The 25,968-nt window shown below is 50.9% G+C and overlaps 1 protein-coding gene across 3 annotated transcripts in view; it reads left to right on the top strand.

Moving 5' to 3' along the window:
- PPARGC1B (PPARG coactivator 1 beta) overlaps positions 1-20,731 on the top strand; it is a 97,001-nt gene extending 76,270 nt beyond the window's left edge. Inside the window, exons 4-12 of one of the 3 annotated variants that reach the window (XM_016150372.2) lie at positions 1,413-1,529; positions 3,035-4,166; positions 5,041-5,077; positions 5,612-5,676; positions 6,776-7,562; positions 10,441-10,516; positions 12,609-12,730; positions 15,107-15,261; positions 16,083-20,731. In XM_016150372.2, coding sequence (XP_016005858.2) covers positions 1,413-1,529; positions 3,035-4,166; positions 5,041-5,077; positions 5,612-5,676; positions 6,776-7,562; positions 10,441-10,516; positions 12,609-12,730; positions 15,107-15,261; positions 16,083-16,183 — 2,592 coding nt within the window. In that variant the 3' untranslated portion in view covers positions 16,184-20,731. Of the gene's footprint in view, positions 1-1,412; positions 1,530-3,034; positions 4,167-5,040; positions 5,078-5,611; positions 5,677-6,775; positions 7,563-10,440; positions 10,517-12,605; positions 12,731-15,106; positions 15,262-16,082 lie in introns of those variants that run through there. The other 2 variants (XM_036224700.1, XR_004952058.1) reach the window with 2 other exon arrangements.
- The last annotated feature ends 5,237 nt before the right edge of the window (positions 20,732-25,968 follow it).

Here is a 25,968-nt window from a genome sequence, read left to right as displayed (position 1 = left end):
ATGTCATTCAAATGCCCAGTTCTTAACTTAGAGTCATAGATCCCACAGAGTCCACCAATGGACTGACAGAGACCCACAGACCAATATACCTGTGTGTTTTTCTGAGGTAAGCAGCGTCTAGTGTATTCTTAGAGGGACTCCTGAGTTGAAAGCGGTTCATATTGAGTCATTTCATTCAGTACCAATGGAGAAGCCAGGGCCTAGAGAGGGAAAGCACTCGCCCAAGGCGTCATGCTGAATTGGGGCCAGGCTGGGCCAGACCAGGTCCCTTCACTCTGGTCCACGTCTGAGAATTACACACATGCGTGTGTTGATTTGGGGTCTAGGTGGGGCAGGGCAGCCCTCCAGCTCCTAGGCGTCTGTGGGATGGCCTTTGCTCCGGTTCCCAAGCCTTTGGCATTCCTCGCTGGGGTGACCGGGGCGCATGTACCCCAAGGAAGCACTCAGCGCTGTAGCAAAACCCGCCATACTTTCGAACTTATTCTCAGCCTTGACTGTGATAGGGTGGGCCTCTGGTGTGCTCAGCTCCCAGCTCCTGTGGCTGGGATGCACTGTGCACCTGCTCTCTGGGTGCAGAAGTATAAGAGTCTCCGCAGTTTTTAAAGAAAAATTAGAAGAGCCAGACAAGCTTAAGTGTTGTGTGCGTCCACTTGTGTAGGGACAGCTGGGGGGCTGGAGGTACTATGTACACGTACATTCTTGTGTGATCGAATCCCACCTCAAGACAGAGTCTCAAGAAAGTGGTTAATAGCAGTTGCTTCTGGAGCGGAGAAAGGGGACCTTGGCAGGAGGAGACTTGCTTTTAATTGTCTACTCAGTATTTGTGGTATATTTTTTCCCCACCAGTTAGAAGTTTACTTAAAAAAACAAAAAACAAAAAAAACAAAAAAACGAATTTAAAAACAACATGAATAAGCAAAAAGAACAAAAAGAAAATCAGCTGGAATCCCACACCAAAGGATCGTTGTGGTAGCCAGCCTTCCAGATTGTGTGTGTGTGTGTGTGTGTGTACGCGTACGTGAGTTACAAGCAGATGCAGAGTGTCCCAATTAAGTATATACACCACATTTAACAGAAGAATGGGTTAATATTACCCAAGGTCTGTTTGGGTTTCTCGAAATCACAGATATTCTTCTTAGGTAATTGACTCTGAAAAGGATTGTACCTTTTATTGGGATGCTTATATGTGTTTGGGGTTGTTAGACAATCTGCTCTCTGTGCTTAATATATTGGGGACATATTCTAGATTATTAAATGCCCGTTCTTCCCATGGTCCTGTGACGACCCGGGTCAGGGTGTGGTCAGTCCCGAGGGGCTAGCTCAGGTTCAGGCCTCTCCCCACGTTGCTTCTCCATGTCTCCTGGCTACGGCTCAGCCCCCGCTCCTCCCTCTCCCCTCTGCTTCTCCCACAGCTGCAGAAGCTCCTGCTCGCCACCTCCTACCCAGCGTCCAGCTCTGACACTCAGAAGGAAGGGACCGCCTGGCGCCAGGCAGGCCTCAGGTCCCAAAGTCAGCGGCCTTGTGTCAAGGTATTTTTGCACATGCCCCCAAGCCCACCTGGGCCCCCAGGTGGCTTCTGGGAAGTACAACCTTCAGCTCTCGTTAGGGATATCAAGTTCCATCAACTTCCAGTCCCCTCTTTGCTCCTCACACGGCCTTGTAACTGGCATGCTGGGCACTTCTTGAGACCTAGGACAGTTTGGGGTTCTAGAAAGAGCCCTGGCCGTTCTCATACACGTCCATGATCCAGGCACGGTATTAGGCACTGGGTTAGATTAGGGACCAGGAAGATGTGGCCTGCCCTCAGGGGGCTAATTCTAATGCGGTGACAGCCCAAAACGTAAGAGCTCGTGGTCGTGGAGACCACAGTAGTAAGGGGTGTGGATTTCATTTCGAGGGAGCCACTGGAGAGTTGAAAACTCTATCGTAAACACCCAGGAGTGAAGTGAGTTCCACTTCCTCCTTGGGCTCCATCTTACGAGTCTTCCAAGGAGAGGTTTCAGAGGTGATTTTCCAGAGTTCCTATTACTCAAAGCCTCTGCTCAGCCCTTCCACTCTTGGACTAGGACACTCCTAAAGGGACCTCCTGAGGGCAGAATCAGATGGCATCTCTCCAATGGTGGCTCTGTGTAGGAACCTGTCCCCGGCCTGGGCTCCCCTTGGGGTGGGGTCCTGTCCCTGTGCCCTCTCCCTACTTGTCCTGGCTGCCTTCCGAAAACAAAGGCCTGCCCTCACGTTCCATCTGTCAAGGGGGCAGCAGCTAAGCTCTTTGGGGAGCCAGCTCTTTGCCCTCTGGGAAGCTAGGAAGTCCCCCAGGAATGTGAAACACACCTGACAGCCATCTGGGCCCAGCAAAGAGACAAGTGCACTGGAGGAAATGCCCCACGTGGACAAGTGGGGACAGCTAGGGCTGGAGAGAGCTGTCAGCAGGCCCGGACTGCAGAAGGCCCTTGACACCTGGCCAAGGGGCCTCAGCCCCTTTATCCAATGGGCACTGGGAAGCTACTGCATTTTTCTTTTCTTTTTTAAAAAGCTTTATGGAGGTGCCACTTACATATCATAAAAGGCACCTGTTTTAGAAGTACAAGTCAATGATTTTTAGTGAATTTACGGAGTCGTGCAGCCATGACCACAACCCAGTTTTAGAACATTTCTATCATCCCGGGAAGATCCCCAGTATCCCCATTACAGTTAATCTGTTCCCGCGCCCGCCCCAGGCAACCACTAATGTACTTCTAGGCGCTCTTACTGAAGGCTGTAGTGCAGGAGAGGGGGATGGCTAGCCAGGGCAGGCTTTGTGGTGAATCTGGAAGGGGCAAAGTCCATGTTAGGAGGCTGCTCATTCCTTCGCTCATTGCCTGAGCATTGCCAGGTGCCAGGCCCTGTGCTAGAAGCTGGGCGTAAGGTGGATGAAATCTGGTGATTTCAATGATCCGGGTGAGGCGTGCTAGGCCTAGCCAGTGGCTTCCTGATGGGGCAGAGGGGGAGAGCAGTGCAGGCCTTCCTCCTCACTGTGGTCTCTTTCCCTCCCTAGATGGACAGCACCCAAGAAAAGAAGGTCCCCACAATGCAGTCTCAGAGCCGGAGTTGTACAGAACTGCATAAGCACCTCGTCTCCGTGCCGTCCTGCCTCCAGGCTAAAGCCTGTTCCCCAGATAGGGGCCTGCAGCCACCGGCCCCCCTGAGTCCCCGGCTCCCTGCCAAGGAGGATGAGGAGCCAGGGGAGGCCTGCCTGAGCCCCCAGCCAGCTCCAGCCTCTCCCCAGGACTCCCCAGTGCCGGGCACGGCAGGCCCCAGTACCCAGGTGCCCCTGGAGAACATGAAGGCGGTGGTACAGCTCATTCGCTACATGCACACTTACTGCCTCCCCCAGAGGAAGCTGCCCCCCCAGGCTGCAGAGCCGGCCCCTCAGCCCTGCAGAAACCCCTCCAAGCAGGTCAGACCCTGGGTCCGGTCTCAACACCCTTCCAAAGCCTCCTGGGCTGAGTTCTCCATCCTGAGGGAACTTCTGGCTCAAGACGTCCTATGCGATGTCAGCAAACCCTACCGCCTGGCCACACCTGTCTATGCCTCCCTCAAGCCCCGGCCTCGGCCCCAAGACAGCCAGGCCTCCTCCGGTCGCCCATCCCCAGTGGAGGAGGTGAGGATAGCCGCTTCGCCCAAGAGCACTGGGCCCAGACCCAGCCTGCGCCCACTGAGGCTGGAGGTGAAAGGACGGGTCAGCCGGTCAGCCAGGCTGCAGCAAGAGGAGGAAGACGAGGCGGAGGAAGAAAAAGAAGAGGAGGGGGAGGAGGAGGAGGAGGAAGAGGAGTGGGGCCCGAAAAGGCTAGGCCGAGGCTCGCCATGGACCAGGCTGGGGAGGAAGCTGGAGAGCCTGGTGTGCCCCGTGCGGCGTTCCAGGAGGCTGAACCCCGAGCTGGGCCCCTGGCTGACGTTCACCGAGGAATCGCTGGTCTCTGCGGAGCCTCAAGGATCTCTGCCCTCGCTGGGCCTGGCTCCCGAGGCCTATGACACGGAGGGGGAGCTGGGCAGCCCTACGGACGAGGACAGTGGCCAAGACCAGCAGCAACTCCAGGGACCCCAGATCCCAGCTCTGGAGAGCCCCTGTGAGAGTGGCTGTGGGGACACAGACGAGGACCCCAGCTGCCCACGGCTTCCTCCCAGAGGTAGTTGGAGTCGGTGGTCTGCACGAGGGGGGGCAGGGATGGGACACGGCGTACCCCACGGGCCCCTCCCCTCTCTGCCTCTCAACTGCCCTTTCTATATGATGGCTCGTTGGGCGGGTCTCCAGGCATCACCCCCAAATCTCTGAGTTTTTCATTATGCACGGGCCAGGCGCCACTTAATGAACAAGGCGGGAGATGCCTGCCTCGACGGGGCTTGTGTTTCAGTGGGGGAGACAGGCGATCCAAAAGTAAGCAAAAAGGAAGACAATTACATGTTGTGCTAAGTGCTCTAAAGAAGACTTCCTGGGTGATAACATGACAGAAGGTGTTTCTATACATTATTCAGCGCCACCGTGAAGTTGAATTTTAAATGGTAACCATAGGGGTGGATAATAACATTTATCTATTGTGTACTTTCTGTGCCAGGCACTGGTCTATCACAGATTATCCCCATCGACTTCTCACAGGAAGCCTGTGTGGTGGGTTCTGTTATACTCTTCATTTTAAGACACAGAAACGGAGACACAGTGATTCCTTCAGCTCATTAGTCCTGCATCCATCTGTGTCAGAGCCCACAGCTCCTGGCCTTGGAGCAAGCTCCGCCCGGCTGTGCTACACTGTGTGGCCAGAAGGGGTCGCCCTCGTACCCTTCTGCTCTTTTCTGCAAAATCCAGTCGATCCCGTAGTGGTTAATGTTTTGGGGAAGAAGGTGGCTTTGAGTTGTCCCTGCCCTTCCCTAAAAATGACAGAGGCTTTTGGGTCACATACCTGTGCTTGGTACCAACGGAAGTGCGGGGTCTTGTCCAGAAGGAAACATTGGCTAGCAATGCCATGTTGAAGAATCTTAATATATATATTTTTGTTTGCTTTTCAGACTCTCCCAGGTGCCTCATGCTGACCTTGTCACAGAGGTAAGCTTTTGGAAATTATCGGTTTATTATTCCGTGAGACCTCGTCCTGTTGAGGCTGTATGTTGAGGGGCTGGCCTGGCCCCGCGCCCATGCCCTCGGTTGTCCTGTGTGGCCCTCAGGAGCCGGGCTCCCTTAGAAAGGAGTTTGTTTTTAGAACTTGTCCTCTCCAGGCTCAGAGAAGGAGCTCTTTTCCTCACAGGGAAAAGTCGATGCTGCTGCGTGGTTTGGGGCAGGTCTGCGCCCCTCTCTGGGCTTTATGTGCTCGGTCTGTAAAATGAGGTCGTCCGCTTCCCCCGTCTCCACGCTCCAGTAGATCTGCCCTGCGTCTCCTAAAAGAGCTAGGCAGCTTTGAATTCCTCTAAAAGCCAGGATAGGGGGTCGGGGGCGGCCCCAGCAGCTTCTCCCCAGGCCTCAGTTCCTCGGGCGGCAGAACCAGGGTCTGTCACGGGTTCCCCTTGCCCTCCTTGGTGCTCGGGGAGGCGGGGCCTGCTGCTGACTGGCCTCTTTCCTTTCTGTCCTCCCCGTCCCCACCAGTGACCCTCCTTTTGGCAAGAAGAGCTTTGAGCAGACCTTGACAGTGGAGCTCTGTGGCACGGCAGGTGAGCCAGGGGCTCAGCTGTGGGGTGCCCATGGGGGAGCTGGCACGACCCCTAGCAAAGAGTCCCCCGTACTGAGCAGCCCCTCAGGCAGCGAGGGGTGCCCCAATGAGCCCCCCCTGCCACTGCATCATAGGCTGCACTGGGTTTTGAGACACACACAACGGGGCATTATAAGGAGGAGGGTCGGGGCCTGGCTCAGCTGTTCAGCTGCCAACAGCCAGCACGTGAGCTGATGCTGGGGTCAGAAAAGAAAGAGCCACAGTCGTGTGGGAGACAGACTCACACTGTGACGAGTGCTGTTCTGTGCGCACTGGTTCTAAAGTGGGTGCAAGAGCTCTGGGAGCACAGAGGTGAGGTGTGGGGGGCAGGAGCAGGGCCTGGGCAGATTTGCAAGGCACCCGGAGGAGGCGGCCCTTGAGTCGGGCTCACAGAATGAGTAGAAGTTAGAGTGACAAGGGGAGGGCGTCCTTGGCGGGAGCGTCGGCGTGAGTATAGGCACAGAGGAGAGAAAGTTCAGGTGCACTCGAGAACACTGGTCACCTGACATCGTGACATGGCAGAACTGGGGGGTCAGCAAAGAGCAACCACAAAAGGCTAAGAGGAATGCCAGGCCGAGGGGTTCGGTCTGGATCCTGTAGACTTCAGGAGGCCCAGAGAGGAAGCGATCTGTGGCATTTTAGCAAATCCCTTCCGGGGCAGGATAGAGACTAAGGTCAGATTCAGGAGCACTAAGGACACTGGTGGTCAGATCTAGGTGGGAGGTTTTCTGTGGTGCCTGCTCCCTCTCTGCCCTGGGAGATGTCGGAGGCTGTAGGGAAGGAGAGTTGGGAGGGCTTGTTGAATGCCTGGATGACCTGGAGGCTTCAGGTCGTGCTACAGAATGGATGGCAAATGGGTTTCATCACATGCCGGCTCCAAAGAATAGATGATGGACTGTGTGAGGAGCCTGGGCCATGTCCAGGCTCATCCGCAGTCTGGTGACCCATTAGTGATGCCCGCCATCCATCGGGTTGGGGAAGTAGGGACACACCTTGCCATCCCAAACTAGGGTTTCAGTGATGTGTCGCTACTTCACGTGCTTCTCCTCTTGCATGGGTAGGACTCACCCCACCCACCACACCTCCTTACAAGCCCACAGAGGAGGACCCCTTCAAGCCGGACATCAAGCACAGCCCAGGCAAGGACGTAGCTCCCAGCCTCCCCACCCCAGAGGGCCTCCCGCTTGGGGCGGCCACAGGGGCGGCCCACAAGCTGCCAAAGAAGCACCCGGAGCGAAGTGAGCTCCTGTCCCACCTGCGGCATACCACAGCCCAGCCGGCCTCCCAGGCCGGTCAGAAGCGCCCCTTCTCCTGTTCCTTTGGAGACCATGACTACTGCCAGGTGCTCAAGCCAGAGGGCGCCCTGCAGAGGAAGGTGCTGAGGTCCTGGGAGCCAACTGGGGTCCACCTTGAGGACTGGCCCCAGCAAGGTGCCCTGCGGGCTGCGGCGCAGGCCTCCGGTAGGGAGGAAAGCAGAAACCGTGACGCAGGGACACCTCCCAAGGACAATCTGCTGCTGAGAGACCATGAGATCCGCGCCAGCCTCACCAAGCACTTTGGGCTCCTGGAGGCCGCCCTGGAGGATGAAGAGCTGGCCTCCTGCAAGAGCCCCGAATATGACACTGTCTTTGAGGACAGCAGCAGCAGCAGTGGCGAGAGCAGCTTCCTCCTGGAGGAGGAAGAGGAGGACGATGAAGAGGACTCAGGGGTCAGCCCCCCCCATTCTGACCACTGCCCCTACCAGAGCCCACCAAGCAAGGCCAGTCGGCGGCTCTGCTCCCGCAGCCGCTCCAGCTCCGGCTCCTCATCCTGCCGCTCCCGGTCACCAGCCACCCAAAGGACCTTCAGGTATGGAGGGGTGGCCTCAGGAGGGATGATAGGCAGCTGAGAACTCCAGTTCCCAGGGGCCCAGGAGAGGGAGGAGCCTTGACACCAGGGCTGCGTTTCCTCGTGTGGTCTGTGTTCTGGTTACAGGCCCTGGAGGTGAGCAAAGCCTGCTGAGTGACAGTCGGGAGTGGCCGAATGTCCTGGCTTCAGGAAAGGAAGAACACTTACTTTCTGGCCATTTGTGGCTTTGTGTCTAAATGAATTTATCCCTTATTCATCCATTTTCTGCTTTAAATTTGTAAAGTGGATAGGTTTTTGTGGAAATATATGTCTACCCACACAGTTTGATGCCTATGTGACACTTACATGTAATGAGATTAGCATAATTCTAATCTGTGTTCTGAAAAATACCTGGATTTAATGCCGTGGTAAGGCTTATTCTCATTTCTCAGTGTTGCTGAGTTGCACTGTGACTTTCTGCAGTCAGCTGCCCCCCTGGGAGCTCTTCGCACAGGGATGATGATGCATCATGAGCCTGTTTGCTTATATTTGCTCACTGAACCGGATTGCAGAGGGAGCTGACCCAAAAGTCAGCGGGGAGCTGGGCAGAGAGAATGGAGGTCTGGCATATTTTGATGGAGACAGGTTGCTTCTTTTCCTCATGCCAGCGAGATCTGACTCTTCCTGGGGAAGACCTGAGGTCCATCCACAGATGCAAGACCCAAACTCTGCCTGAGATGCACCTGAATGGCCACTAGATGGTAGCCTTGAGTCTAGAGCTGTGCCGCTGAGTCACCTGGAGGGCTGGTTACCATGCAGATGGCTGGGTCCCACCCACTGAGTGTCTGATTCTGTAGGTCTGGGGTTGGGGGTGGAGAATTTGCATTTCTACTAAGTTCCCAGGTGATGATGACTAGTCACCAGAGTGCCATACTCTGAGCACCAGAATTTGGTAATAGAAAGATACTTTTTCTTAAAAAAAATTCAGCTTTCTTTTTATATATCTATACCAGCAGTTTGAAAATCTGATTAAACAAAAACTCTTCTCCCCGTTCGAATGTGCATAGACATCTACTGGACATTCAATTTTAGGGCATTCCCCAGACACTAATGTTAAGAAGCCCTGGACTATCTTACTGAAAATGAGTTCCCCAATGATTTCTCTAAAAGCTCTTCTATACAGTAAGCCAGGATGACAAGTCAGAGCCATCTTCTCTGAGTCCTTTTTCTGGCCGTTCTTTCCCCAGTGGTTGCTGTGAGCTAGATGACTCGGTTGTCCACATTAGGCATTGTTTCTGCAACGTTTGTTCAGAAGCTACTGAGGTTCTCTTCCTCTTTAAATACATCCCCCAAGGCTAGAACTGGAGCTGCCTGGCTGTCTTCTCCCCTGACCGGTTCAGGGGTTTGTGGGTATGGCCTGCGTCCACAGGCTTGCTGGCAAAGAGTTGGGAGCCTCCGTAGAAACCTCCATGGCTTCTCCTTTCCCGCTTCTCGCTTTTGGGCCAAGTTCAGGCTGTTTTTTTCTGCTCTCTAGAGAAAGTTAATTGGTTAACGCAGTTCCTGTTTAGCTGCCTGGCAGAGCTTGGTAGCAGGTAAGTCTATAAACTGGTCATCAGTCTTCTCCGGACCCACATTTCTTTACCTGTGCTTTCACTACCAAACACCAGTCAACAGGAAACACTTTGAGCTGGTTTAACAACACAAACCCCAAATCCCACAGTACCTTCCGGTCACTCTCAGCTCTTCAAGTGGAGAAACTGTCAATTCCATTGCAAATAGATGATGATAACATATTTGTATAGCACTTTAAAGTCTGCACTTCACATCCCCCTCTGTTACCCTATTTGAGCTTCACAGGTGCGCTTGGAGGGTGCATCTGCTTCTTATCCCCATTTTATAGATAAGGAAGCTGAGGCTCTAAAATGTTTAATAGAAACATACAGCATGTGATTATCAAGTAGTTCCTGGGATAGTATTTATGTGCATTTTCTAATTTGACCCTCATAAAAGGATAAGGAGGCGGATACAATAGAATCTCCCTATTTTACAGATGAACTGAAGCTGAGAGGGCTTAAGTCACTTGGCCCAAGGTCACCCAGCAGGCAGGTGGTAGAGTCAGTACACAGGCACAGGCTGGCTGAGAGCCCTGCCCTTCCCCTCTGCGCTGTATCCACAAGGATGCAGACGGTGTGCGGCAGAGCCGGGACCCGGCCGCACCCCCCATGCCATGCTCCTTGCACTCCAGCAGCCTGGCCCTCTGCAGCAGAGGGCAGCGTGCAGACAGGTAGGAAGGCGCAGGCATGTGGCATCCAGGCGCCTCTTCAAGCTGCGTGTCCAGACCGAGTCACCAGATGGCCGGACTGGACGTGGGGCGGTGATGGCAAGGGTTGCTTCTGGGCTAGGCACCAACCCCTGGGGAGCAGTGGCTCTACATTCAGCAAAACTCCTTCCTCTGCCTCCTCCACATTCTAGCCTTCAGCAAATCTCATCCTGGACCTGAGCCTCAGGCTTTTTTCATCTGGAAAAAACAGGAAAACATAAGTCCTCAAAATGTTTTTTTTCATCAGATCAAATATGACGATGAAGTGAAAGGGCCTTTCTACCCCTAAAAGCATAAAAAGGCCAGGTTCAGAAGGGTTCCAGTCAGCCACATGCTGGTTCCCAGGAGTCTAGTCCCAGCAGGTAGCAGAAGGCAGTGTCGGTGTTTGGACCCACACACGGCTCTGGGCTGTCACTGCTGAGGGAGCAGCCGGGCCTCTGCAGGAGGGGTTCTAACCGTTCTGCCCTTGTGAGTGAGTTGTAGAGAGGTGTCCCTTGCCTCCTGGAGCAGCTCCGCGCCCCCAATCCCGTTTGGTCCCTCCAGAGAGTGAGTGCCTCTGCTTTGCTTGTTCACTGACAGATGTGAGAGCAGAGGGCCGTGTTCAGACGGAACGCCAAGCGTCCGGCACGCCAGGAAGCGGCGAGAAAAGGCCATTGTAAGTGACCTGGGGCCCCAGAGCCCGGAGCGAATGGGAATGAGCAGGGATGCCAGGAAGGGCCGGGCCTTCATAGGCCTGCAACCCCGTGAGGCTAGCTTTGGCCTGCAGAAAATAATTACATTTTCTTTCATTCAAAAAATCACAAAGGTCACCAAAGGGCATCAAAGGTGTCACCGTGCAAAGTGCAGCCAAGGGACTGGCTGTGAAGCATGCAGTTGGTGGTGATTCAGGGCCCAGTGTCAGGGCCCCCAGAGGCCCAGGGGTCAGCAGAGCTGGGCCGACCAGGCCACGCACCAGCCCCGCCGCCACCTTCTGTGTGACCTTGGGCAGGTCTCCAAGCTTCCCTGAGCCTTGGTTTTCTCATCTGTACACAAGGGAGTTGCACCTTATGCTTTCTTAGGGTATCCCACTTGATCAGGGCTAGGGGACCAAGGGAACCTGTCCCTTGCTCCCCACTCACCTCCCTAACCCTCCCCCATAGTCAGTCCACAGTCCACATGCCTGGGGAACCTATTGCAGCGCACCCCACAGGGAAAATTCATCGGGAAGCTTTGGGGGGTGGGGAGGGGTGGAGCCAGCCCCTCCATGTCACTAGAGAGAAAGGGGAAGTAAGACAGATGCACAAATGACAGATACTTCATTGCTTTCCGCCATGATGGGTGCCTTATAGCAGAAGCAGAGGCACAGATAAGGTGTGCCCACACCGGGTGCTTAAAACCACAGCCTGTTCAGGGGCCTCTTGGAATCTACTTGTGGCCACTCAGCAGTTATGACATACCTGGCACTGTCCCAGGCCCAGGACAACAATGAACAAGTCAGATGAAGACCCCACTCCCATGGTTGGGGCAGAAGGAAGAAGCAACAGACTCATAAACAAGGAATATACACTGTAATTGTAGGTTGGGTGAAGTGCTATGAAATTAATCACGTCACCACTAAAACGTCTGAAATAAACAGTCGTGTTTTGACTGTTGGGGAGGATGTATATCGATAATGGTCTGGGGAGGCGTCTGCAAGGACTTTGTCCCTGAGGGATGAAAGGAGCCAGCCAAGCAAAGATTTAGGAGAACAGTGAGAGGGGCAGCGGCAGGAAAGTGGCTGGAAGTCAAGGAGCTGCAGGGAGGCTGAGGGAGGGGGTTTCTACTTTGAGCTTAACTGAGCCGCATCCTGGTGTGGGATGCACAGTTCCTTTGACTGCCGGCAGCAGAGCCTTGCTCTGGACCCTGGGCCTGTGCTTTCCTCCCTGCCTGTGGCACAAGAATGGGATGGCTCCAGAATCACTGGTCTTAACCTGTTCCTGGAGAAAACCTGCCCAAACCAGAACCTGTTGGTTTTGCCCACAGGGGCACAGGTTCCCAGGATCATGCTGGAATTTCTCCAGGAGGTCAAAGCTACTCTTCCAAGGGCAGTAGCTTTAACTGGAAGAATCACAGACTGGAGAGGAGAGGAGGGGAGCTTTCAGCTGGGCTTGCCCCCCACCCCTTCCCTCCATTGGGCTGTTCTAGGGGCCCACGGGCATGGCACTGAGCTCACCTGAAGGTGACTTCAGTCACAGTGTCTACACACTGCCCTGGCAAAACTGAGGTTAAGGTTGGCTCCAGTAGCCCTATGTCCCCTGTCCCACTGCTTTCCTCCCAGCCCGCTCTGACTCCCTCTACGATCTGGCTCCCAGTGCTTGCCCACTGCCACCTTAGCAACTTGCCTTTCCACCCCAACACCTCCCCACTACCAAAAAAATCTCAGACTCAAAACAAATACGGAAGCGACTGAGTATGCAGTTATATTAACAGTGATGAACACCTCTCTTTCTTTCACCCAGTCTCTGCTCATTTCCTTCAAGGAAGCAGTTGCTTCCTTTGGGGGGGTCGCTTCCCCATTCAACACTCAGTGGACCCCCCTCCTCCAGCACGACAGGTCCTCTGGGACACCAACTATCATTGTTTTCTCTCTGACTCTGGTCCTAGCTGGTGCTGCTTGCTCAGTCAAGCATCATGGACTGGGGACCAGGACTCCATTGGAGCCCACCACCAAAGGGGCTCCAGGAAGCCAGGTAATGACTGGGTCTCTCTGTGTCGCCCTTCTCGAGCAGGGCGAAGGCTGTGTGGTATATGTTCGAAATCTCTCCAGCGACATGAGCTCCCGTGAGCTGAAGAGGCGCTTCGAAGTGTTCGGGGAGATTGTAGAGTGCCAGGTGCTGACGAGAAGCAAGAGGTGAGTGGAGTCAAGCTATGGCGGGGAGGGGGAAGGGAGGGACATAGGTCCTGATCCAGGGCTGGCCACACAGTAGATGCCTGAGGAGATTTGTGGGAAAAAGTTTAACAAAGTCCACAGCCTGGACCTGGAGAGCCAGGCAGGGGAGCAAGATCAATAGGAATCCTGCAGCACAGTAAGAGCAGTGAACACATGCTAATTAATGGTCTGCTAAGTATCAGTCAACTTCTGTGCATTCTCTTAAACTTCCCAATGTGCCTGTGAGAGGAATGCACTCATTCTTTCCAAAGCTGTCCTTTCCAGGGAGCTCAGACAAGTTAACTGAGGAGCTAGTTAATGGCAGAGCCAGATCTGCAGCCCATTTGTGTGCTTCAGGTTCTCCACCTTGGAGCTGGTGGAGGGCAGCAGACAGCCCCTGGGGCTTAGAGGCACGCTTGCATTGGAACCTCACTGAGCTGCAAGCCCTCGATTCTTCTGTAGCAACCACTCCTGGAACCTCCTGCTCTGCTGGGCAGCCTGGTTTTTCCTCACTCACCTGGGGAAGCAATATTTCATCTATCAGTGGTCTGCAAGAAGAACAGGTTACATATAAATTCACAACTTAGATGTCGAAATTTTGTCAGCATCTTCCATTATACTCGCAAACTAAGTTATTAATGTTTTTAAATTCTAATTTAATAAATGTTTAAAAGCTTCAGTGAGAAAATAGTGTCTGCACAGGAATCATTACACGTCCATTAGGAGGGCTACAGAAAATAATAACGAGTGTTGGCGAGGATGTAGATATAAGGGAACCCTTGAACACTCTTGGTGGGAATGTGAGCTGGTGCCAACAGCCACTATGGAAAACGCTAGGGAGGTTCCTAAAAAATTGGACATAGAATTACCATATGATTCAACAATCTCATTTCTGAAAGCAAGATCTCAAAGAGATATTTTGCACACCCATGTTCATAACCCCATTATTCACAATAGCCAAGAGGTGGAAACAACCCACCTGTCCATCTGCAGACGAATGGATAAAGAAAATATGGTATGTGCATACGATGGACTATTATTCGGCCTTAAGAAGGAAGGAAATCCTGTCACATGCTACCAGCGTGGATGAATCTTGAGGACATTGTGCTAAGTGAAATAAGCCAACAACAAAAAAGACAGATACTCTGTGTTTCCAATTATACAAGGTACCTAGAATAGTCAAATTCAAAGAAACAGAAGGTAGAATGGTGAGTACCAGGGACTGGGGAGAAAGATTCAGGCCTCTCATGGCCTCTTGGAAGGGCCAATCTTGTGTTCACAGCCAGCTGGCAGAACCGTGAATACTGTTTCTTTGACCTCACAGGGCCAGTAGCTGCTCTGCCCTCTTGAGGGCCATTCTTCTTGTTGGCTTAATGGTATAGAGATTTTGCAGGATGAAAAGTTTCTGGAAGTCTGTTGCACAACAATCTGAACATATGTAACACTATAAAACTATATGCTTAAAGATAGTAAAGATGGTAAATTTTATGTTATGTGTTTTTACCACCGTTAAAGAGTCATTACACAAATGGAACTCTTCATTTATGTGCAATCTTCAGGATATCAAATGAAGATAACATGTGAAAACAGCCAGCAAATTAATCTCTAAAGAGAAGGGTCAGTTTGTTAAGAATTTAAAAAGCACACGCAAGTCTCAGACACATTACCAGTCTCAGACATTGGAAGAGGCAGAAGGCGTCCAACTTTGGCAACTTTGGCCTGGCTCAGAGGATGGTCAGGAAATGTGATTCAGTTGAGCATTTATTGGGTACCTACTGTTGGTGAGCCTGTCTTGAGTGGTGGGGGAACTCAAGCTGTCTCTGCCCTTGAGGAGTCTGCATAGCGTTCACGGAACTGAAAAGTCAGAGTCGGGGTGGGTAGAACTGACTTTAGGCCCCCGTCGCCTTGATATCCTTCTCAGGCAGGCTTCCCTCATGGTGGCAAAGTGGCTGCCTCCAGCTCTAAGCTTTATCTCCTGCCACGGGGAGCAGGAGTCTCCCCGCTGGTTCTAGCACAGACCTGGGATGAATTCTTTGGGGTTCCACTTTGGGCAACAGGCTTGAACAAATCATTGTGGCCGGGAAGGGCCACAGTCGTGTGGCTTACCCTGGCCCCGTTCGCCCAGCTGAGCACATGGTGCTTTTGTCAGAGGAGGGGAAGTGGATGCGGACCAGGCAGATGCAACAGATATCTACCACGAAAGATGAGACGTGCACAGAACGCCGGCAACATTAGGGAGGGCTAGCCAAAGAAGTGGTGACTGAGGCTGGTCTTGAAGGATGTAGGAGGGGTAGGATGGGGCCATAACATGACCTGAGGCAACTGGCCCAGTAGCACGGTCCCCCTTTCCTCCCCCAGGGGCGAGAAGTACGGCTTCATTACCTACCGGCGTTCTGAGCACGCCGCCCTCTCGCTGAGGAACGGCGCGGCCCTGCGCAAGCGCAATGAGCCCTCCTTCCAGCTGAGCTACGGGGGACTCCGGCGCTTCTGCTGGCCCAGATACACCGACTACGGTAAGGATGCGGGGCCCCGCCTCATTCCAGTAAGACCCAAAGCACGAGGGGCAGAGACCTCCCTTGACGGAACCCAGACCTAGAGCCCTGTCTGGACCTGGCTCCCACATCCAAGCTCCAGTGTGCTGATTGGTGTTAACTTCGCAGCTACCTGGCCTGGAGGCTGCTATCTTGATTTTATCTTCTGGCCTGTGGTCCATCAAAAAGAGAGATTCAGGCCTCCCATGGCCTCTTGGAAGGGCCAATCTTGTGTTCACAGCCAGCTGGCAGAACCGTGAACACTGTTTCTTTGACCTCACAGGGCTAGTAGCTGCTCTGTCCTTTTGAGGGCCATTCCATGATGGCCCCAATGGGCAGCAGCCTTGTCCATTAAGGGGCCACAGTGAAACAATATTGTCACCATGCCCTCACAATTTGGGGACAAGTTGATGAGAAAGGACGAAGACGTACAATTGTAGGGGCGAGTCCGAGGCAGCCTCCGTAGTGTAGGGCTGAGCATCAGGGGACCTAGGCCAGGCAGCGCTCCACCTGGGAGCTAGTCCCTTATCTCTAGAGTATAGCATATCAGAGCTGGGAAGGAGCGCTGGGGTGCTCTAGTACAGCCTTCCCACAGACAGGGCTGCCGAGACCCTGAGACATCGGTGACATGCCATGGGTGTCACAGCAGCACGGCAGAACCAGTGCTCGCTGGCCAGTGTTCTCTGAGGCTTTGGGCCACATCAGCTCCCCGGGGCTGACCCTGGCGGCAGATTTTCTGATCCTCTGGCCTGTTTCAGTCGCTGACCTTTCCCACTCACTGACTCCTCCACCTCCCTGCCCAGATTCCAATTCAGAAGAGGCCCTTCCTGCATCAGTGAAAAACAAGTACGAAGCCATGGATTTTGACAGCTTACTGAAGGAGGCCCAGCGAAGCCTGCACTGATAACAGCCTTAACCTTCGAGGAATACCTCAATACCTCAGACAAGGCCCTTTCAATATGTTTACGTTTTCAAAGAAAATAAGTATATGAGAAGGAGAGCGAGCGAGCGTGTGAGAGAACACACATGAGAGCGAGAGAGACTTGAAACTGCTGTCCTTTAAAAAAAAAAAAATCAATGTTTACATTGAACAAAGCTGCTTCTGTCTGTGAGTTTCCATGGTGTTGACGTTCCACTGCCACATTAGCGTCCTCGCTTCTGACGGATTGTCCCGGATGCGTCTCCGAGTGCTGGGTCAGTCACCCATCTGCCCTTCCTTCCCGACCGACTTCCCCTCGTAGACGTGCAGCCGTGTTCACCATAACATTTCTTGTCTGTAGTGTGTGATGATGAAATTGTTACTTGTGAATAGAATCAGGATTATAAACTCATTTTTAATTGAAAAAAAAAAAGTATATCCTTAAAATAATGTATTTATGGCTCAGATGTACTGTGCCTGGGGTTATTGTATTGCTTCCTTGATTTTTTAACTATGCACTGTCGTGAGGTGTTTGCCACTGAGCTGCTCTGCTCCCTTTGCCAGAATGCCCCAGAGGTGCCGGGTGGTCAGTAGACTGGTCCCAGGGAAGGTGTGGCCTGCAGCCACAACGAGGAGCAGTGGAGAGATGTTTCTGGGCCTTTTCTGCCAAGCCCTGCTCTGTCTCTCATTGAGTGAGTGTGGGTCCAATTACAATCAGAGTCCTCACTTGGTGCCCAGCGCTCACTTAGAGTTTCTGCCTGGCCATGAGTCCTTCCAAGAGGCCAAGATCTTTGTGGACCTTGTAAGAAAAGCAAGGCTAGTTACGTTATTTCTCTTATTCCAGGTGAGGTAGGCAGTGCCCCAAGAGGCAAAATGACTTGCCTGAGGTCCCAAAGCCAGTGAGAGGGCAGAGCAGTGACCCAGCCCAGGCCCCCTGATTCCTGAGCCCATGCTCCTGCAATAGCTGGAGGAAAGATGTAACGTTTCAGGAGCTGGTAGGTAGGGGCGAGTTCAACTGAACTGGGCAACAGGCTGGAAGCCTACGGGCTCATCGTGGGAGTTAAGTCAACAGCTGACTGCCAGCATTAGGTGAGTTCAAGTTCTGGGGTGTGTGTTGGTCCTGTGGTTTGCCTCCACCTGTGGACATAACCATTAGGGCTTCAGTGACACATCTGGACCGGCATGGAGAGGCAATCTAAGAGCAGTCATCCTTTTTGGGCCAGTCACCAACCCGTATTACTTCCTTCACCATATCTTTCTTTTTCCTCAGTTGTGAAGTTGTTTTGGGGGTATGGGGAAAGGGGAGCAGGAAGAGGATGTGAGGGTCGGGGACAGATAAGACAATCTCCAAGCTCCTTTGCAACTTAGAAAACATGCTGATTGGATTTTACTTTAAAATTTGTGTTCTTGAGTGATTCAAAGCCATGTCCAGCTTGGATGTCGTGCAGGTGCCTTGGGGGCCACCCGTGAGGGAGAGCGTGGCCCGGCAGGGTGTGAGCATGTTGCTTCTGCCTCAGAGTAGCTCCAGCTTGATTTTTTTCAGACATCAGGGTTCCTTGGGAAAATTTTATATTTGAAAAGAAAAGAAAAAAGGTCCTGCTGTTTAAAAAAAAAAAGTTCGAAATTGACTCATTAAACTAAACAAGCTAATTTAATGTATTGCTGGTGCCAGGCCTAGTTCTTTGAGAATCGGTAGTTGATTTTTTTTTTTTTTTTTTTTTAAGATTTTCAAATACCTCAGTACGTGAACAGAGCCGATGAACTTGTCCTGGGTAGTGAGCATACTCTAAGCCCACAGAGAAGGCTGGAGGAGACATGCTTTAAAGAGAACAGGGAATTTGAGCTTCTGTGCGTCAAGTCATTTGACCTCTTTGAGCCCCAATTTCATTTTCTGTGAAAGGGACTGAGGGGGAGAATTAGTCAAGTTGTTCTCCAAAGTCCCTGCCAGCCCTAACAGTCTTAGCTTCTAAGTCATTGTCTAGCTCAAGATGGCAGATATACTGTATGTGTGTCACTATAACCACCACCTTGGCCAGAGACAGACACAACTTATCTACCACAGCACTCATGTTCTTTGAGCCTGGTCCTGTCATTAGAATCCTCGGCACAGTGCTCTGGGCAGACATTAACCTATTTGACATCCTGATCTAATTTTCGAAAGGTTTCCATAACACAAAATTGGGTGGCTGGGCTTCGTGCTGGCCCATCTCTGTCTGTCATGTTGTGATCGATGAGAGAAAATTCCCCTAAAGTCATTCTTTGGCATACAATTCCCAATATTTCAGTGACACGCAATCACATTTGGGGTGGGGGTGGGAAACGGAATAGCTGATACGAACATGTTTGGCAAGGCAGGGTTTATGAGGATGGACCAAAAAAAAAAGGAACTTTCCACAGCACAGACCTGAACATTTAAAATTCCTTTTATAGCTATTCACTGCCTAGCACACAGTAGGCACACAATAAATGGCTGTGGAATAGAGTGGCAGGGAATAGAATTTAAATCCGTCTGCTGCCTGCCCTCTGGAAGCCAGTAGGAAAGAACTCTGGATTCAGAGTGGGGCTAGGTCATGTCTAGGCCCCTCCTGTTGGCTTCTTCCTCGATTGCACTAGGCCAGGAGTTCTACACTGGGCAGGTGGTGCTTTAGGGTAAAGAAATTCAGATTTTGAGTGAAGGACAAGCCTCTCCCCTCCTCTGGGTCAGCTGAAGCTGTCCTTTCACGTCAGGTTAATACAGGGGTCTTAAAGTTACTTAAACTTGGCCCTTGAACAGAGCAGAGATCTGAGCAAGGCAGTGGGGTGTGACGTGCCTAAGGTCAGAGCTGGGGGCTGCTGATGAGAGAGGATGCCTGCCAAGGACATCGCTCAGTTTCTGCTCACCAGCCCATACCTGAGAGGCAACAGGTTCCAAAGCTGACTGATCCTGCAGACCACCTCTATCCAGAAGACTCATTCGGTGCTGTGTATTATTTACCAAGGAGACTCCAAGGTCTCTCCAGGAAAACGAGCGAACCTTGGTCTCTCTCCCACCAACTTAAGCAGTAACCCAGAGGGAGCAGCTGCCATTGGCAACCATCTCGTTGTAGCTCTGCGCTAGTATTTGCTCTCGATGATGTTTACATGTGATTGGCATACAGCTTACTGTAGACCGTGTCGGCAGCTGCCCGCGCAAGGCAGTTTGTACTGTCCATCTCTGTGCTGTGCTGGCGTTTTCCAAAAATACCCGATCCAACCGCTAAGTGGAATTCTTCCATCTCCTTCTTCAGTCGATACCAGGCTGAATCAGAATCCTCACTCTCGGGGGCTCTGGTTATCGAAGGAAAATGCATCAAAGAAGTAAAGAATATGAGTGCATGGAGTGTAGCTAAGGCTCCCACCCCCTTCCCCCTTTATACCTTGCTCCCCAATCAGAAAACTCCTTGGAGTCTAAAAGCACCCGTCAGGTGCCTGCACCTGCCATGAGATCTGGTAGCGTGGCATGTGGGACATGCTTGGGAGAGGGGCAAGGCTTTGGGGGCTTCGGGGGAGGGAGAAGGAAGGAAGGAATGCTCTGAGCTCAAAGACTCAGTACCCAAGCCCTGATGTGGGAAGAGATAACGCAGTAAGGGTCCTTTCGCTGCCTAAAGCCTGTCGATGTTCTGAGGGCAGTTTCTTCCAGGCGTGTGCAATACGCATGCCCAGGCTGCCGTGCAGGCAGGGAGTGGAGCGGGCAGGGAAGGCATTGACAGCGAGGTCCTTCTGCATGAACTGGTCGAAACTCCATTCCAGGCCTTGGCTTCAGTTGAAATCACAGCTGAGCCTGCAGCTTGAGAGATAGGTCATCCCAACGGTGAAGCAGAAGCCGCTCCAGAGGATTTGTTGATTTGACTCACTCGATGTCAAAACTGCAGTAATTTTCTTAGCATTTGAGATGTAGCAGTTCCCCTCAGATATGACCAAGGAAGGAAATTAGATGTACAGTAGCAAATAAAGTAAACCTGTTGGTTTCATTGGCCAAAGAAAAAGGTCCTGCTCACCCCTTCCCACTGGGGTGGAAGGAAACCGGTTAGTACTTACGTGCAATATGTTTAAGCTGGTCTCCAAGTTCCTGAGGCATTTGCACACACAGATGGGCTTCAGGACCATGTGCCAAGTACAGGGTAAATGGAGGGAGAGCTTGGAAGCTGGGAAACCCACGTGCACAGAGACACCCAAAGCAGATGGGGGCGGGGAGCTGTTGGGAGCTTGCCGCACAATGTCCAGGAAGTAGGCAGAGGCTGACTTTGCATTGAACCAATAAAAGCACTTTGAGAAAACCACAACACTTCAGTTTGTCTCCATGTGTCCACACCGGCAAATGTGGGTCTCCTTTGGCAGCGTGAGGTACTGTCGTCCTAGGGATGGGGCCAGGACATCGGGAAGGAGGCTGATGTGAGGGAGGAGAGAGCAGAGATGCCTTCTAAGACATCAGCAGCAGGAGAGCCCATCCTAGGTTTTGGATCTTGGTACTTATTTTTGTAAAAAAAAAAAAAAAAAAAAAAAATTAAATAAAAACCTCTCAGCTGATTAAAATGGATTTACAGAGCAAGTCATATAACTATAAGCCATCTCAGTGTGAGAAATTCGATGTTTCTTCCTTTCTATGTGATCCTGGGCTCCGTGTGCTCATCTAGTAAATGAGAATATTGGATGAGATGAATCCTTAAGTCCTTTCAGCTCTGATAGGCTCAGATTCCCTTCCCTGGCTGTGCCCAGCTCGTGTTCAGGGTGAAGATCTCTGCAAGGTAACCAACCAGCAGCAGATTCAAACCCACACGGTCCTGGCCGGTCCTGGCCGAGCTACCTTATAGGAGGAGGCCAGCTCCCCAGGACAGATCTAAGCCATAGTTTCTGGTGGGGATGGTGAGTTCAGCCCCCCTTGGCTAGGTGGCGATGTCAAGAATCTCACAGTAGCCTTGTCATCGTGCCCACCAAACAGTTTTTAATCCGAATGTTGTGACCACTTGGCTGTTTCTCTTTTGCTCTCAGATAATACTAGCAATACACTGTTTTTTTTTTTTTCCAAAACAACTTAACTTAGGCACTTTTCACACATTTCTTTCAAATGATTGTAAAACATATGGGGCAGCAGGAGGCCTTGATCGCGCTGCATATGTTTAGGGCAGCTTTTGTTTTTTTGTTTCTTTAATGGTACAGCAGCGGTGACTGAAGCTTTGCGATTTGGGGGGACAGATTTTCAGATATTCTGTTGCATCGGAACGCCTTGCACATCTGTAAGCAGCGCAGAAATCCAACTGCCTGAATCGGGGGCTTGGAGAATACACTTTTACAGGTGGTCAGTCCCCAGGCTGTGCAAAAGCACCACAAAGAGGTGTTTATGTAGCTAGAACCCCTTCTGTGCTGTATTTTTTTTTTTTTTTTTTTTTTGGTCAAAGGATCCTTCAAGGGAGCCTAATAAAGTCTCCTTTTCCACTTTGCTAGCCTTGCTCTGGGTGACTTTTGAAACGGATTGGTTCGCTTCCACCTCAGCACTTTGCCTTATCAATGTCTAGTCGCCATCTAGTGGCCAAAGACTGTATCCACCAGCTACCCAGATGGAAGGCAAATAGATCCTTTCCCCCACCTTGCTATCCAACACCCACTTTGGGAATGAAATGTAATGTCATGAGCAAACTGTCCCTGTGTTTAGAGCCCAGTGTAACACCAGTCAGAAGACTCCAGAAGCAACCCCTTAGACACGCTCACTGGCTCTCCTGTGGGCAGAGGAGAAGGAGTGGACCCTGTGTCTAGGGGCCTGGGAGGGGTTTACTGTAACTGCAATACTGGCAGCCCAGCTGCTGACCCTGTTAAGTGAACCTCTGCTAGGTGGCCCGCATTGTACCCTCTGGACAAGCAAAGGTCAGGTGTCAGGATTCTGAGTAGGGGCTGGCCATGGCTTTTGATATGGCCCACCGAATAGCCAAACAGTTTATTTTTTGTCGTTAGTTTATTTTCGCTTCTTGTCAAGTGTTTTTGTGTTAGGAATAAAAAGTCATAAACTATTTCCGACTTTGTTTCTTGACAGATGTTCCGATTCTGGCGGAACAGGTCGGAAATCTCAAGGGGTGCGTGGTCAGGGTGGCCGATGGAACAGGGAGTGGGCCACTTGGATTTCCAGATGGTTTCTGGGGAGAACGGTCATCCCAAAGTCTGGCTTGGTGCAATTTGCTCTGGAAATTAATACTCGCCCCCTTCACCTCCTTGTGCTGTGGTGTTAGCGTCGGCTTTGAGCACCTGCTTCTTCCAGAGAAACCAACACAAGATCTCTCTCTCTCCAACCCCAGATTTCTAAAGAGACGGTATCTGTAGCTAGCCTTAATCGACTGGGCAAGGTGGTCCCTATGGTCTGTTCCAGCATTTCCAAATCTTGGACTCAAATCTTTTTCTCTTGATATGACTACGCAGCCTAGAGAATTCTGAGCAATAGGAAGCCAGGACTTTCCCCAGCTCTGTGACAGGGTCAAACCAGGGAATGGCTAACCTTGTGAGGTTTGAGCATCCCCAGGGGTACTACTGTAGGGGGCATTATTTATTAGGAAGCTCAACAAGGTAACTACAGCCTGGGGTGCGTGAGTGCAAGCCTGTGTGTGTGTGTCTGTGTGTCTGTGTGCACGCATGCACCCGCATGCCTGTCCGTGTTTGTGTGTATGTGTGGAATTACATTGATGCATTTCTTGAGAAAGGTGCAAGAATTTCACCTACACAGAGGGACACATCTGCTTTGTTATTTATAATAGAAAGCTGAATTTTAGTTTTTTAAAGGACACTGCTAGTGATTGGGAATTGAGGTTTTAGTTTTGCTATTTTTTTTAATTGGTAGAGGATTTTTATATATTTTTTCCATTTTGTTGGGTTGTGTCCTTATTTATATAAATATTTTATCCGTAAGAGGCAAGGAAGGAATCTTCTTTGCTTTTAATTATTGTGGTTGTCATCGTCCCTATTTTATTTCTGGTGTGATTTATCTGTCCTACCTTCTAAATGAGAAAATGTTTTCCTGTATTTGTACATTGTCAGATTCTATAGTTTCATAGATAATTTAACCAAATCGCTCTATGTATTATTATTCTGTGAGTATAAAGTTCTATTTTAACGTCTGTAAATACTTCAGAACTGGCTTCTTTTCTCAAACTCCCACTGCGGAGTTATTGTTTACATCACAAAAACTGTAGAATCTCTATGCTCATGTACTGTAAATAGTGAAGTGATCTGCTTATAAATAAACTTAACAAATACACTATGGAGATTAAAAGGAAATACCACCCACAGCTCTGCCCAGGCGTGTCTTTCTTTCTTAGTCCTGCGCGCTTGTTGAGGGACATTCTATCCTCCAACTGGAAAAGGGCTCTGGTTCAATGTCACCCGGTCCAGGTGTGTCCCCTACCCCACCAAGGTTTTCTGAGCTCACTTTTCTTCCTTCACGGCACTTTTCGGGGCTCATAATGAATCATTCAGACTTTCCTTATGAAACAGATAATTCTATCACCAGCTTTTGCCGTGCCTTTTATAAAACCATGCCACTTTCTGAACAGGACAACTTTGTTTTGGTGTGTTAGCTTTTCCATGCAAGCACATTAAATAAATGTGCCGAAAGAGACATTTTGACACTGTGGTTTCAGGCAAAAACACTCACCAATTGACAACTCTAAAGTAATTTCTGGTCAGAGGACATGGAGAACAGATTTGAATTGTGTGCCATATTTGGGTGAACGAAGAACTTTTTCCTTTGCTCACTTACTCCCCGCAAGAACAGTGAAGTGGCATTTTCCAGGACTCTCAGTTTTTCCTCAGTTTCAAAACACTCTTGGGTTTAGCCTTGCTTTTGCCCTAAAGATGCTTTAATGTTAGTGTTTTTATAAGTGCAGTTGGAGTGCAAGATACTCATGCGCCCCCAGACGGTTGAAACATTAGTGAAGAAAATTATATACAAACGGGAACAGATACAATAAGCCATTCCATGCCATGTCATGTGCAGACTAGTCTCAATTTTTTTTTTATTATCTACAGAAACTAGTTTCTTATTGTTCAGGTGATTTATTTTTTCAATCTGGAAATTGTCTGGATGTCTTTGGTTGGAAGGGATTGCATCCTGATTCTTCCTTTTAAAACGAATGGAGGCGTTCGCACTCAGCGACAGCATTCTCTGGTATGAACTGGGGTCCTCAGAAAAGTTATCTATGTGGTTGATTGCTCAGTATCTGTCACCCTCTTACCAGATGGTGAACTCCAGGAGAGCAGGGCCACTTCTCCATTCATCGCGGGGCGCCCAGCTCCATTAATCAGAAATTCCAGGATGGATGAGTGAGAGGCGCCTATCCATAGGACTATACACAGCTGGAGAGGCAACCAGGCCACAGAGTCACAGAACTAATCCCTCCAGAGATGCATTTCATGATGCAAGGAATAAAATGGGAAATTTAGAGCCTCAAGACGTGCGTTTGAGACCCAGCTCTGCCACTTCTGTATTGTGCAAACTTGGACAAGCCACGTCTTTGGCCTCTGGTATCCCCAACTATGAAACAAGATGGTCTGCTTAGATGAACTCAAAGGTCCAGGGGAAATTGTTATAAGCCAGGAATCTATCAGCTTGCTTGGCTTTGAATCCTGACTCTGCCACTCATCAGCGGGGTGTCCTTGGGCAGTCTTCCTAATCTCTCTGAGTCTCTTCCTCATGTGATAAATGGGGCTAGTAATAGCTTCTACCCTAATAACATGGAGTTTTTGTGAGGATGAAGTCAGGTTGCGCTTCAGAGGCACTTAATTGACATTAAGTACAATTATCATGCGTGGTCTTGCTTGGTGCTGACCGCAGCCCTTGAGAGGCGTGGCAAGGATTATGGCCCTCAGTTGGCAGATGGGGAAGGCTCAGGACAAGGCAGAGCAGAGGGAAACAGTCCAAGAAAAAGCCTGGACCAGCAGCATCACCCATACGCTTCTGGGTGACACATTTCTCCTCTTTACCCTGCCACTTAACCCTACGTGTGTAGGGACATGCCTCAGTTTAGAAGACCACTGCTCTGAGAGTATCAATTTCAGGGCAGAAAATGTAGCTTGGGAGTTAAAGATGAGGGTTCCAGACCCAACTCCCTCCTGACACGACCTGTAAATGTGGGCAGGGCTCACATGTCAGGAGCAGGGACCGTGCCCCCTGCACACTGTGTTCCCTGTGGACTTGGGCATCTGCTTCTGAAGGGAAGCCAGGGAACGGTGCCATGGACTTCGCCCAGCCCATCCCCTCACTGGCCTTCGGTTTCCTCATTTATCTAAAAAGGCAGAGGTTAGAGTAGATCAATGGTTTACGAACAGTTTCAAGAAACCACGTATTTCCTCTCCTCAAAGCGACAACTTTAATATGTTAGCTTCCACAAAACGTCCCGTTTGGGAGGAAGAGAAGGTCTAGAGCCAACCCCGTCCCCCCCGCCGCCCCCTTACAGGAGAACCGGGACCGTGTTATACGCCACCACAAGGAAGCGGATGGATAAATCCAGACTAGGGGACAACTGACCCTGTTCCTGCAACAACAAGTCGCTGGCAAAGAAAAAAGGAGGAAGCACTGTTATAGATGAAAAGAGACTTAGAGACATAACAACTAAAAGCGTAAACCTTGTGTGGATCAGATTCAAGCAAACTGACTAAACACTTGCTACAGTGGGGGAGGATCGGTTAAGGACTGCTGTCAGGAGTCGGGTTCCTCAGAAGGCAGCCTCTGCAGTGGACTCGGGCTGCTGGGTCATTAAGGAGTGCCCTAGAAA

The sequence above is a fragment of the Rousettus aegyptiacus genome, unplaced genomic scaffold, assembly GCF_014176215.1.
Source record: "Rousettus aegyptiacus isolate mRouAeg1 unplaced genomic scaffold, mRouAeg1.p scaffold_m13_p_7, whole genome shotgun sequence".
NCBI classification, from domain to species: domain Eukaryota; kingdom Metazoa; phylum Chordata; class Mammalia; order Chiroptera; family Pteropodidae; genus Rousettus; species Rousettus aegyptiacus.
This window is presented reverse-complemented; position numbering and strand designations above follow the sequence as displayed.